Source organism: Merops nubicus, unplaced genomic scaffold (genome assembly GCF_000691845.1).
Source record: "Merops nubicus isolate BGI_N331 unplaced genomic scaffold, ASM69184v1 scaffold49033, whole genome shotgun sequence".
In the NCBI taxonomy this organism is placed as follows: domain Eukaryota; kingdom Metazoa; phylum Chordata; class Aves; order Coraciiformes; family Meropidae; genus Merops; species Merops nubicus.
In genome coordinates, this window is record NW_008597811.1 from 1 (window position 1) to 12,884 (window position 12,884).

At 48.2% G+C, this 12,884-nt stretch overlaps 1 protein-coding gene across 1 annotated transcript; it reads right to left on the minus strand.

Moving 5' to 3' along the window:
• Positions 1–1,712: 1,712 nt before the first annotated feature.
• PIGU (phosphatidylinositol glycan anchor biosynthesis, class U) lies at positions 1,713–11,392 on the minus strand (the record flags this gene model as incomplete). Its single annotated transcript, XM_008936811.1, has 9 exons — positions 1,713–1,837; positions 2,636–2,779; positions 3,276–3,430; positions 5,449–5,546; positions 7,489–7,589; positions 8,936–9,045; positions 10,092–10,154; positions 10,543–10,602; positions 11,328–11,392. Coding segments are annotated over 9 exons (921 nt in total), but the record flags the coding sequence as incomplete, so codon positions are not given.
• Positions 11,393–12,884: the final 1,492 nt, after the last annotated feature.

The window sequence follows — 12,884 nt, forward strand, 5'->3', positions numbered from 1 at the left end:
GGGGGCACAGCCAGCAGGGGCACCTCGGTGTGGCCAGTGGGCAGAGGCACCCACCAGCGCACACTTCTCACCAACAGCCTGTCACAGCTTCCTGCAATGAACTCCTGGCTAACCCAAGAAATCCACTGTACTTCCCCTGACAATAAACACTCCTGCTTTTGCTCGGTGTGAAATGCTCATCTGCAGCTCTTCCCTCCCAGGCCCTGTTTCCAACACTCTTCCTTGGAGGCCTTTGGCTTTTTTGGTATCTACAGTAACTAGCAGTTTTGGGAAGGGCCTTTCCAGCAGCATCACGATGCAGAGAGCAGAGCACATCACTTAAGGTACAAGTGAAAATTTGGAAAAAACAAACCTGTGGGTCACAGGAAAGGAGAGACTTTCTCAGGAGGTGGTAAGGAGATGAGAGCATCATAACAGGAGGAAACTCATACAGGCCAAATGCATTGACAGACACACGTCCTCAGGAGGTGCAAGTGTGGCCAGGCTCCATCTGTCTGTGCATATGTGTCCAATGGAAAAAAACAGGCACAACTTTGTCTACAAGAGCTAGGAACTACTGGGCCAGGAGAGGTTTTGTTTCCTGTGAGCTGTCCAAGCCTGTCCCTCAGCAGCTGTAGCCCATCTGACCCCAGTGCTTGTGTTTCTGTGCTTGGCCACAGCTCAGCCAAAGTCCCTGCAGGTGACAGACTCCAGATCATTCTGCAGCTGAAGGGAGACACCTGACATTTTAAGAGCATTGTCATGGCCCAACCTGTTCACACCCATCTTTTTTAACTCCTTGTTCAGTAGGTTCCCTCACTGTGGGGTGGGGACGTGTGACCTCTTGCTGGTCACAGTCCCCTTACTCCTGTGCTTGGAATGTGCAGCTGGGCTCCTCTGAGTCTGGATTTCTCAGAAGTACATCACCTGCAGTGGCTGTGGCACACTGTGCCCTGCTCTACCACAGCAGCTTTGGCCTTAGCTTTCCAGAGTCTGAAACTAGTAGAGCAGATGGTCTCAAAGTTTCTTGACTCCTGATTATGCCTCCTGCCACCATGTAGCTGTCCATAAACACAGGTGGCCCGGGTTAGAACAGACTGCTGTAAAAGGCCAGGTCAAAGCAGTTGGTTTAAATAAGAAACACCAGGGAAAACTCAGTGCTTCCAAACGTCCCCAGTGCAGCAGGTTCTAGAGACTCAGTCTGAAAATCATCAGGAAGCTCTCTGGTGATTTAAAGAGCTGAAGAGGTTCCTTCTGATGTGTTTAAGAAAAACTGCACAATTGCTTGAGTGATCCTGTTACTTCCACTCTAAGCAAAGAAGCAGATGCAAACCAAAGAACCACTATGAGGGGCAGGATTTGAAGGCTGAGGGACTCGTCAGCTGCAGCAGCAGTGTCCAGATTACACAGCCTTAAACAGGAGTGAGGCATCTGAAGGATGGATGTACTTTAAATAAGCCACAGCCCTTGTGCAGGACTTTAAAAGGTTCTTACAAAATAGTTCATCTTCAGAAGAACTTGGAGAGTGGGGGAAGATAAGGTACAAGTGAAAATTTCACCCTTGACCAATTTCAACCCTAGCCCTAAAGACACATTAGAGACTATCACCAGGAAAATCAAACCTCCTTCCAGACACCCCAGGATGGCCCCACAGCCTGCAGACATGGCCTGGCATGGTTCAGTGCTGACAGCCACCAGACAGGCCCTTTCCAGTTCAAACCCAAAAAACTTACATCTGTAAAGGTGGCTCCAGACTGGGAGGAAGGCCATGTACAGTGCAATGTCTCCCACAGTGGGATAGGACTTGAAGATGGAAATGATGGCGATCTGGACAAACATGAAGAACATGGGGTGCTCCCTAGGAGGGAAAAGACACAAAGGGTAAGAGGGTGCAGCAGGGGCTCTGGAAACTGGATGTAAACAACAGCAAGGGCACAGCTGTACTGTGGGACAGGCTCAAAGAGGCTCTAGTAGCCACGTTCTCTCCAAACAAGCCTCCGAGGGCTGGGTGGGACAGACTGAGCTGCTCTGCAGAGAACATCTGCTCCCTGCAGTCCCACAGGAAGCCCCTGCCTCAGCCCCACCTGTACTTACACAGCTCTCATCTGGGTGCTCTTCCAGCTCTGGCTGAGCCACCAAAGCACAACCAGCAGCTCCCCTCTGGGGGTTATTTGGAGGAGCCCACAGTTACCCTTCTGCTATGTCATGGCCCCTGCATCTGCTCCAAGCCAACAGGATAAGCTCACTGAGAATCCAGGCATTAATGGGTGTTTTTCCCAGAAAGAAGGGTAAGGTCAGTGCAGTCTGCTAGGAATGCCCCCAAGTTTTCACTTTTTATCTGACAATAAAGAACTAGAAGTTCCAGGCAAGAGTTCTTGCTTTCTGACTACACTGGCTTGCTCAGGCAGGGCACAGGCACCTCTAGAGCCCAGATTTCTGCTCTCCCCTTCAAAGGCCTGTGACACATCTGTTGCACAGCAGAGCCCGACTCGATCTGTGTAAGAATAAAGACTGAAACTTTGGGAAATGAGGAGGATAAGCCCTGTTAAAAAAAAAACTAACTTTTTTCAGGCTTGCAGCTCCAGATATTTGATGCCAGCTTTATAAGCTCCCACCAGACAACTGAGAGAAAAAACTAGCAGAGAAGCATACTTACTTGAGCTTTATTGCCAAGGGAATGGTGTAGAAGAATACATTGATTTGAAACACACAGACAAAGAAAAGACTGAAGTGTTCAAACATCTCTGCAAAGAAGTACCAGAATAGGCCAATATTGGGTGTCAGGTCTGGAACAGAAAGGCTGAAATTTGAAAAGAAAAGTCAAGGTAACTTTTTAAAATGGTTCATTTTCACTGCCTTGCTTCTGTTACATTAATTAATCACTGTGTGCTACTGGACAGAGGTCTTATATTTTAAGCGTGTGGAAGAGAAATCAAAGGGGTGAAAACCTGGAGAGAAAAGGGACTAATCCTTCCCTGTGCCCCTGCAGGATTTAAACTGTTCCCCAGCAGACATTTCTCCAGAGACACAAACGTCACAGCCATGGTAGCTCAAAGATCAAACCCATTTCCAGTCAACTCAGTGGAAAACACCTCCTGTCTTCTCTAATTCTTGCTTAATTAACAGAAGCTGGCTAATGCCTGCTCTCCCCCACACGCTCTTTCTCTTCTTGCATTGCCAGCAGAATCACAGCTCACGTGCTGCTTAGGACAGGGAGCAGGGCACCTGAGTGTGATGCACAAGAAACAACCCAGTGGGAGTAAGACAGAAGAGCCAGTAAGAACCCTTATACTTACATAAACCCATAAACAGAGGGGATAAAATCCCAGGAGTTGAGGAGGAAGAAGGAGAGGCAGATGATCACCACCAGGCTGCACAGGTACAGGGCTGCGTACTGCAGGGTGTAGAGCCAGAAGCTTTTACTCCTCAGCTTGACTGGTATGAACTGGCGCTGGAAGTGAAACACAAGCAGGCAGAAGCCCCTCATTAGGTGGAAAGCCAGGAGAAAACCCAGTATCCCCAGCATGGTTTGTGCCTGAAAGCACAGCAGCTAAGCTGGTCTCTAGCTCTGCTCCTGCCTGCAGCGAGCCGGGTCTCAGGCACCCCGTGCCAGCCCCACAGCAGCTCCCCACAGCTCCACCTGGACCTCAGGTCTCTGCAGCACTGTACAGCTGCCTGCCTCCTGCTGCACCCTGCTGGGTGACCCAGAGCCCTGCTCCACCACCCACCACCCTGCCAGGCCAGGAGTCCACCCCACGGACTGGCACCCGTGCTCTGCTGAAGTCAGGGCAAGAGGACACCCAGTGCTTCCCAAGCACAAAGGAGCCTTCTCAGACAAAGGCAAGTGCTGCAGCCCTTCCACTGCCACACAGCCAAACAGGCCCTTGTTCCACAACGTGACATGTGGGTATCTCACTCTGAGAGGTCCCCTGACTGCATCTGTAAAGCCAAACACACACATAAACAGTTTGGAATTGCTCAGAGTGCTGCAGCTCCATGGTGGTGATGCAGCTCTTCCACTTGGCACGAGGGTTTACACTGGCAGGGGATGCACAGAGAGCCAGCTCTACCTGATGGGGGCTCTCCTGTATTTAATGCCACTTCCTGGAACAATGTGAGCAAGTTTACATGGATTTTGGCAGGACAGATTAAAAAGTGCCAGAAAAAAAGCTTTTTCATTCTGTGCAATGAGCGCAGGAAAGTTCATGTACAAATCTGGATAAAAGAACACACACTGGCATCACCCCTTTGAAAGCTGCAACTTAGGCATTCATGTTTCAAAGTGCTGTTGCTGGGGAACACAATGCTTGGACTTTACTCTGACAGAAATTAAAAGAAAACAAATGAGACCAAAATATAAAATACATAATATATAAAGTATATGCTCCTAAAAATTGCAAAACTGAGAAAGCAACACTGACTCTGCAGAAGCTCTTGTCTTGCAAAGAGAATTTCTGTAAAAAAGTAAGAAATATTCATGTCAGATAGCCAGGAAAAGAAAATGGACTCCAAGTGACTGTCCATTCTCTTTTGAAGCTCTGAGATTTGAGAATGAGCTGTAATTAACTTGCATTAAGATCAGCCATAAAAATCCTGAGGCAGGCAGGACAGAAGCAGCCAAGACTGGTGAAACACTCAACAGCTGGACTTTCAGAATGGCAAAATCAATAAAGATTATCACCATGTGACCTGTGAATTGGGATGAGAGGCCTCTGCTAGCAGTCACAGCCTCCCCCTGCTGCCATACCAGAACAAGACCAGTAAGGGACCAGTCTTCATGCAGTGGATTCTGCTCTGGAGCCTCCGTTACCCCACTGCTTATGGTGTCAGCACCAGAGCTAAGGGGGAGGCTGGTGGGAAGCACACAGGCCAGCCAGCAATGAATCCACTGGCTAGCAAAGAGCTGCCTCAGCTTTAAACCCTGTCCCTGCCTGCAGATGTGCCCACCAGCCTGCTGCTGGGCTGGTTTTCCTGGAGCACTGCCTGTCTGCTGAGGTGCTGGGTGCCCACAGCTGATCAGGGTCGGCCCTGCTGGGAGTCAGGGGTCCTGCTCATGGGCAGGGAGAAAGGACAGGGGCAGCCAGCCACTCTCACAACACCTGCCTTTTGCACTAAACTCCCCTTCAGCATGTCCAGCTCTGAGTGATTTCAAACACAGGGCTCCTCCTCCAAACCCAGCTCAGTGATCCATGCCAGGGGAGTGCTCCAGGTCTAAGACCCCCACTGCCCTTCACACGACACGGTGAGCAGTGTTTATTCTGGGTGAGCTGAACACCAGCTCTGTACATGACTTTCTGCTCCCCTCTCTCTGGGCACAGGCATCCCCACTAAGGCTTCCAACTTCCCATGGCTTGAGGAGTCATTTTTTCCTGAAACTCAGGACTTTCCTGACTCCCCTCCCAACAGCTAAGGGCTGTCCCTGAACAGCTACAGGACAAGGAGAGGTCCCAACAGTTAGAAGTGATCTACCTGCAGGAGGTACAGGAGTGCTGGAGCAAACAGTGTGAGAGGGTAGAGTGACTGGTATGTTGCTAAGGCCAGGAACACAGCACTGAGGAAGGCACTACCTGCAAAGGAAAAAAAATGTCTTCATTTGTAGGGAACATTTCATACAAACAGCCTCACAGCCAGGAAGCCCAAATGGGAAGAAACACAGAGCCCTCTGCAGGGGCCTACAAACATCAGAGCTCCCCCAAACAGGGTTCTTAGCAGAATGTGTTCTGCAGAGTGTCCTTTTTCCAACTCTGTTTGGAATGGAGGATGACTCATAAAAAGGTGATTCTCCCACAGGAAAGAACTGCTGAGTGCTTTGTGATTCACAGACAGCAAGGGCTCATGTCACCCAGTCTATATATAGACCCTGCTGGCTGCTGTTTATGCATGGAATGTGTTCACCTAAGTCACACCCACGTGAGACAGATGTTCTGCTGGGCATCTGGACACCCTGTCACCAGAGTGCACCAGGACCCTCAGCAGGGCTCTGTCAAAGACAGCAGGAGACAGTCTGCAGCTGAAGGAACCACGGGGCACCAGCCCTACCTGACAGGTGCCAAAACTGAGGCACAGAAAGATTAGCACAGCTTTTCCAAGTGGTCTTAAAAATAGTCATGCCTTTCTCTGAGGTGTCTGAGGTTGAGGTAGGTGCTGAGTACTTGCACTGCCCAGCTACCAACACCAGAAATGAAGCCCAAAAGGTCCCAGGGTAAATGACAAAAACAAGCTCCCAGTGCAGGAGCCTGGTTACAGCTTTCAGTCTTGTGTCATGTGACAGAATTCATCTGTGAAAACACAGCTTAGACAGCAAGAGTGCCAGCTCAGTGCACTGGCCTGACCATCAGCATACTGACATCAAACACAGGGTAAACTTCTCTCTGTTCCACCTTTTGAAAGAGAAAATACAGGGTTATGTGGTGATGAGCCCTCTCCATCCTCCAGCTGCAGTCTCCCAGACAGAAACCTCCCTATCCTCTACTTCATCAAGTGTTCAGCTCTGCAGAGATCTAAAGGACTAGGACCCAGAAATCACAGTCAGAATCTGATGTCCTCTTTGCCCCCTTTAACACCTAGGGGTTGCCACACTCCCAACAAGGGAGAAAACACAGGGGACACCCACTCCAGTTTTGTCTATGCCTTAACTCTTTGTCTTACAGCATCAGTGAACAGTTAAAAGCCATTTGAACTGAACAGACTCCACCTGTTTGCTTGTGCAAATAGTTTTATATCATATCCTTTCCTGCCTCAATTAGTCAATAACTGGAGGAAAACTTTCTTTTAGAAATAGTAATGAAAACTAACTCTATCTTTCTTTGAAATACCTCTGCTCTGATCCAGCAGAGAACTCCTAAAACTTATGTGACTAGTACTAATCACATATGCCAAAAGACTTTAGCTCTTGGAAGCCATAAAAGGGAGAGAAACCCCAGAAACCTGGTGTTATGCACAAAATGAGTGAAACAGGTATTCTGTCATGATCTGTTCAGCAGTGCTGGTATGGGTCTCTGGTTGCCACCTCTGCTTCCCCAAAGCTCAGTTAGGTAATTTCAAAGCAAGCTTACAAGTGTGAGTGGAAGGCAGGTAACAGCTGCAGGCAACCACTTGCTTTTGAATAAAAGTTCAAAGATACACTTTGAAAATAAATTGTACACAACACTTTAAGTGTGTATCCATGTACAAAAGAAAGAGCAGCAGAGATTTATGTCCTCCCACCCACAGACACACATTTCTTCATAAACAGAAAACTATTTTAAGTCATCCAGGAAAAGGAGCCCATTCTTAGAGCTGAAACTCCTAGGTGCACTGAGGTCAAAGCACCTTTTGATTTGACTCTAAAGTCTCTTGATCTTGGGATTTCAGACACAACTTTGACCTTGCTCCAGTCCTGTTTCTGCTGTGCTATAAAGATCTCAGTGAAATATTGATTACTATAAAGTTCCACCTTGATTTAATTTCTGCTACTTTACTCATCTTCATAGAAAGCCATAAAGAAGCATTTTCTCTTCACTGTGTTACCTTTGATTGTAGCCAGAACGAAGAATGCAATGACAGTGTTGTTGATGGCACAGGTGGACTTTGCCACACAAGACATCACAGTGTAGGGGTTTAACAGGTAGCTGGAAAAGAGCAAAGCTCCAGTTACACCCAAAGGAGGCAGCTTCTACTTACAGAGGTGTTCAAAGGAAAGCAGATGCACTTTGCCATTTCCCTTTCTTTCTTTACATGTGACATGCCCACCAAATTAAGTCAGCTGAACAGGTTCTTTAGTCTGGAGCAAACCTGATCTTTGGATTGTAGACCCAAAACCAGATCAAGATTTGGCCTTGAACACAGTGGCCACAGGAGCACACTGGAGAAATGGAGACAGTTGGGCAGATGTCTAAAACAAGATTTATCCTAGAAAAAGACTACCAAAAATGTTTCTTGCTTTGCCAGAAACACTGCACATTTATGCAGTCAGAGCCAGGATCACTGGGTCCAAGGTAAACTCTTTCTGCTACACCTAGTGGCTCTGAAGAAGTAATTTAAATAAGAGGATACCAAGATGGAAACAAACCCTGAGAGACTAGCAGAGCTCCCTCAGCCTGGCTGCACTGGCACACTCCTGCTGTGGCAGGGCAACCACTTCTGCTCACCATGGCATCATCTGAGCACAAAACCTGCCAGCTATCAAAATCTGGCACATTTTAACTGGAGCTATGGGGAGACAGCAAACTCTGAACACCTTCACCTTCCAGAAAGCAGCCACACTTTCATTGCTAACAATGCCAGCTCCTTCTGGAAATGAGAACTGCAATCATCTCCTTCAACTAGGTTCAAAGCACAGAACAATGTTTGAAAGGATTACCAACATAATAGGCAAGATAATGGACAATCAACCCTGCTAGTAACTAAATCAGTCATCAGAGTGACTAGAGAGGGCTGATGATTTTCTCATTATCTCTTTACATTCTTCCCACTTCTCTGAGTCCCAGTCTGCCTTCTTCTGTTTCCAGAGACAGCCTGCAGCAGGGCAGGTACAATCTAAGGCCAGTTTGGCTGCAGCAATGTGCAACAAGGTTAAACACATGACAGTCTGCAGGTTACTGACTCCACCTTTCCTGCCCAGAGGAGTTCACCATTTCACAAATTTTATATGGAAATAAGGAAAAAATAGTATCTAATGGAACATTCTCTCTGACATGGAATAATTCAGATAATAATTTATTCATGTCAAAGCCCAATGAAAGAAATTATTTGGCATGAACTACCTTGCTTGTATATTATTTATTTTAGTTGAAGCTTTCTGAAATTTTTAAACCAATTGTTCAGTATACAGAGGGACACCAAGACACCACAGAAAATTCAGTTTCTGGGGGGAAAAATGTCAACCAATGTTGAAGCCCTAAATCAAACAGTTAAACCCCAGAGGGAGCTGAGGAACCACAGCAGCCCCCTGCAGCCCCCAAGGTGCAATACTTACAACAGTGCTACCTTGAGGGGGATGTAGTGCATCTCCATGGGTGTCTGGATGAGTTCAGCCACATCTGGTGCATACTTATCCAGCTCGATCAGGAGCTTCTGCTTCTTGAACTGAACAAGGGAGAACCACCAAAGACTGTCAGGTGAGGAAAGCCATCACTTCTCATTACTGGGGACTCCTGTCACTGTAGAACTTAGATGAGCCCCAGGTACAAGCCAAAACTCACCCTACATGAGGTGTTGTACAAACAGAACAACCCCCCTTCCATGCTCTTTTCCCACATACTCAACAACTGAGCTGGAAGTCAGGAGAAAGCATAATCCTGACTGGTTTGAACTTCTTCAGTTACCTGTGTCTAGCTCTTGACATAGCTGACAGTGAACTCACCACACTAGAGTTTAACACTTTCAGTCTTCCCAAAGCCTGTCTGGATCTCCAACAAAAAGCTGACTTCATAAATTCACTGTTCAACACACAAGTCCCTGAGAAACCAGGTCACAGAAGTATGCAGGCTTGGTTACTTTGCCAAATCTCATGAGGGACCCAAAATATCTCCCTTGAACCTATCTTGCTCTATGATGCTCTCTATGGAGACAAAAGGGAAATCTGGATGATGAACCTATGCCCTGGAGAGACAGGAGAGAGGTGCTGGCAATAAATTCTCAACGAGCAAAGTAACTCATACACAGGATTTTGACATGTCTGCAGTTCTATCATGAGCTATTTCTTCAACCTCAAAGTCAGAGGACAAGGAGCATGTAGCTGGATGGGGGAGCAGACAGATGCTGCAGAAAATGCAGGCTCCCCATTCCCACTGATCCTGAGCTGCTGCCCCTCTGGGGTCACAGAGAGCACAGCACTCTTACCCAGAACAGCCTCCCACCCACCTAGGAGAGGAATCACTCACCTCCAGATACAGGTACTTATAATTTAAAGGGAACAAGTAATACCTGGTGCCAGACCTGCCCCTTGCTCACTAGAATGATTCATGTCCCCCCAGCATCCTTGGCAGGCTTTATTCCTTCCTTTACACATGACCAGACCTGCTGCAACAAGGACTGGCTGAGACTGCATCCTCTGGCATGTGTTTTCTTTGGTACAAGATAACTACACCTGCTGGGAGAAGAGGACCAGTAACCCTGGCAAGTCAGCTTACCACAACTTTGTTGAAGTCCTGGATGGCCAAGTAAAGGGCAACAGCAGTTAGCACATCAGTTATCTAAAAAGCAAGGCACAGAAAGACTGGCTATAAGCAAAACAAACAAAAGGAGAAAAAGCCACTGGACAGTACTGCAATGCTGAGTATGCCCCTGATCTGACTCAGCTCATGAGAAGCAAAACCAGGCTTCAAAAACACTAGACTGCAGGTTTGGAAGCTGGGCTCCCACACACCACCTAACCTTCAAGCCATGAGCTGCACCAAAGGTACTCGTACTGACAGGAGTGGGGAATGAAGGGGAAAGAAACTGCTCATGGAAAGAAGTATGTGAGGAATCCCAACTAGAGGGAGGCTGAAGGTCCCTGATCCTTTCAGGAGTAAAAGGAAAGTCATACCCAGCATTTCACAGAGCAGGACCTTTCAGGGTGAGCTTTCCAGGAGCACTTACCATGAACACCAACTCAGCGTATTCAATCAGGAAGTGAAAGAGATATATTATCAGTGGGGTCTAAAAGAGAGCAGAAGGGAAACCCGTGTCAGGCACTGGCCACATAAAACAGCTGCTGAGTTGAGGGGAAAAATGGAGTAGTACCACGGGAGGCTGTGAGAGGGAACTCTCCCTGCCCTGTCCCACAGTGCTGTTACCTCAGAGGAAAGTGGTTAATCAAAGCACCTTCACTGCTCCTCTTTGCCTCACCCCTAGGTGCCACTGTGTGGATGTACCTTCACAGCAGCACCACCACCCAAGGGCACAAAACCCCACAGGTGCTGAAGCATTTGGAGGAACACAGTGTTTTCAGGGTGAGGAACAATGTACTGCAGGCCTGTGCTAGGAACAGCAAATGCAGAAATTCCAGATGCTGCTGCCCAGTACAATCATGTTCAGACTCACCATGGCACTGTCTGCCCCTGCTCTGGCCTCTGCCAACAGAAACATCTGGATGTGAGCAGAGCATTTTACTTATTACAGCCTTCCCCTCTTTTGGCCTCTCCTTATGCAGTAACAAATCCTGTGGTGTCTGTCACCTGCCCAGCAAGGAGCTGCTCTGGGATGAACTGTTTCCTCACTGTGCTGGCCACTGCACATACACCCACTGCACAGACAGCTACACATCCCCAGCTCTCTGAAGGCCCTGGGACCAGCCAGCTCCCCAGCTCTGTCAGTCCAGGAGCAGTAAGACACAGAAGTGTGCCACTTAAACACCACGTTTACAATGAAGCATGTTGACTGACCTCATGAAAAACAGCTCCAGAATATGGTGAGACCCCCAAATCCAGCAGAGCCAGTCCTTCCACCACTGAAACACACAGAAGGCCTGCATTAGAGTCCTGGAACGTGGGAAGAGAAAGATCTCACCGTGGTAAAATGAGAGGCTTTAAAACACCCACACTCCTAAGAATCTGACAATGAATTGCTGTCCAAATGGGTGACACAAACTCTGACAGAGCCAACAACCAGCCAGAACTGATCCTTACTTCTGCCAGGCCACTCTCCCCAGTGCCTGAGTGGCCAGCTGTGAGCTGTTCATTTCTTTCAGCTAAAAATGTAATAGCTGAAATGTTTTGCACTTAATTATATATAAATCACATGTATGCTATTCACTGATTGTAAGTCACCTGTCATGTGACACGTGGTACCCATGGTGGAGAAACACTCCTCAGAGGACAAATCCAGACAGAATACAGAATTTGAACTGTTGCACCTAATTAGATGTAGAGAGACCTGAAACGTCCAAAACCACAATACAAGAGCAGACAGGAAAACGTATTGCTAGGTAAAGCTAAAAGCTTCATCTGCTGTTGAAACTTCCTGACACTTTGGAGCCTCAGTTCAGACCCTCTGAGCCATGCAGCTGCAGCTTGCACTGTCAGGCACAGGTTCCTGCACAGGCTCTGCCCCTCCTGAGCACAGAGGATCCCCAGGGATCCAGCCCCGTGTGTGTGGAAGAAGCCCCTGGACACGATCTGTCTGCCCAGAGGGAGGTGAGCAGGAGCCTGCAGGCAGCAACCAGAGGTTCTCAGTTCAGCTGGAGAGGCAGATCCTGCCTCTGCCAGAGCTCCTGTAGGATGCCAGCCCAGGCTTTCCAAGGTGATCCTAACTATGCTCCTTACTCTCTACATCAGTGGATCTCAACCTGTGGCCCGTGGACCTCTGGGGGGCTGCAATGTCACCACAGGGGGTCTGCAAAGGCTTAAAGCAGGGGTGGGAATGTCCAGCCTGGAGACGTTTGGCCTGGCCCACAGAGGAAGAGCAACACATAGAAATACCCGTGGATGGTGCTCTGAAGCTGCAGCAACCCCTCTCTCCAGATCTGCAGAGCCTTGGTGTGAAAATGGAAATAAATACTTGATACAGTCCAGTGCTTTAAATCCTGAATTAAGACTTGGTAGTCCGTGGCCACAAAGGTACTTATTGGGGGTCCGTGGTGAAGGGAAGGTTGAGAACCCCTGATCTAGATGCCCACCTTGACACTCCAAGGTAAGATTTAGAGTGTCCACTGCGGCAAGGGAATTTTTGTGAGCTGCATTTTGAAAGGATGAAGCATGAGGTGCTACACGCTGTGGAGCAGAGGCCTCAGGTCATCAAATGTTTTCATGCTTTTGACCTTTTTCCCTCTGTGCACCGTTTTCCCTCTGAACTACTAATAATTTAACCTGTAAAATAACCGGGTATTACTGTCCCAGAGAGGGGTCTTTAAAGCAAACTGAGGTTCCCAACAGGCTCGGGCGCTGTGGAGGTGACTGCGCCTGGGGACAGCGGCCGCGGACCGCCCCGTGCCCGGCCCGGGC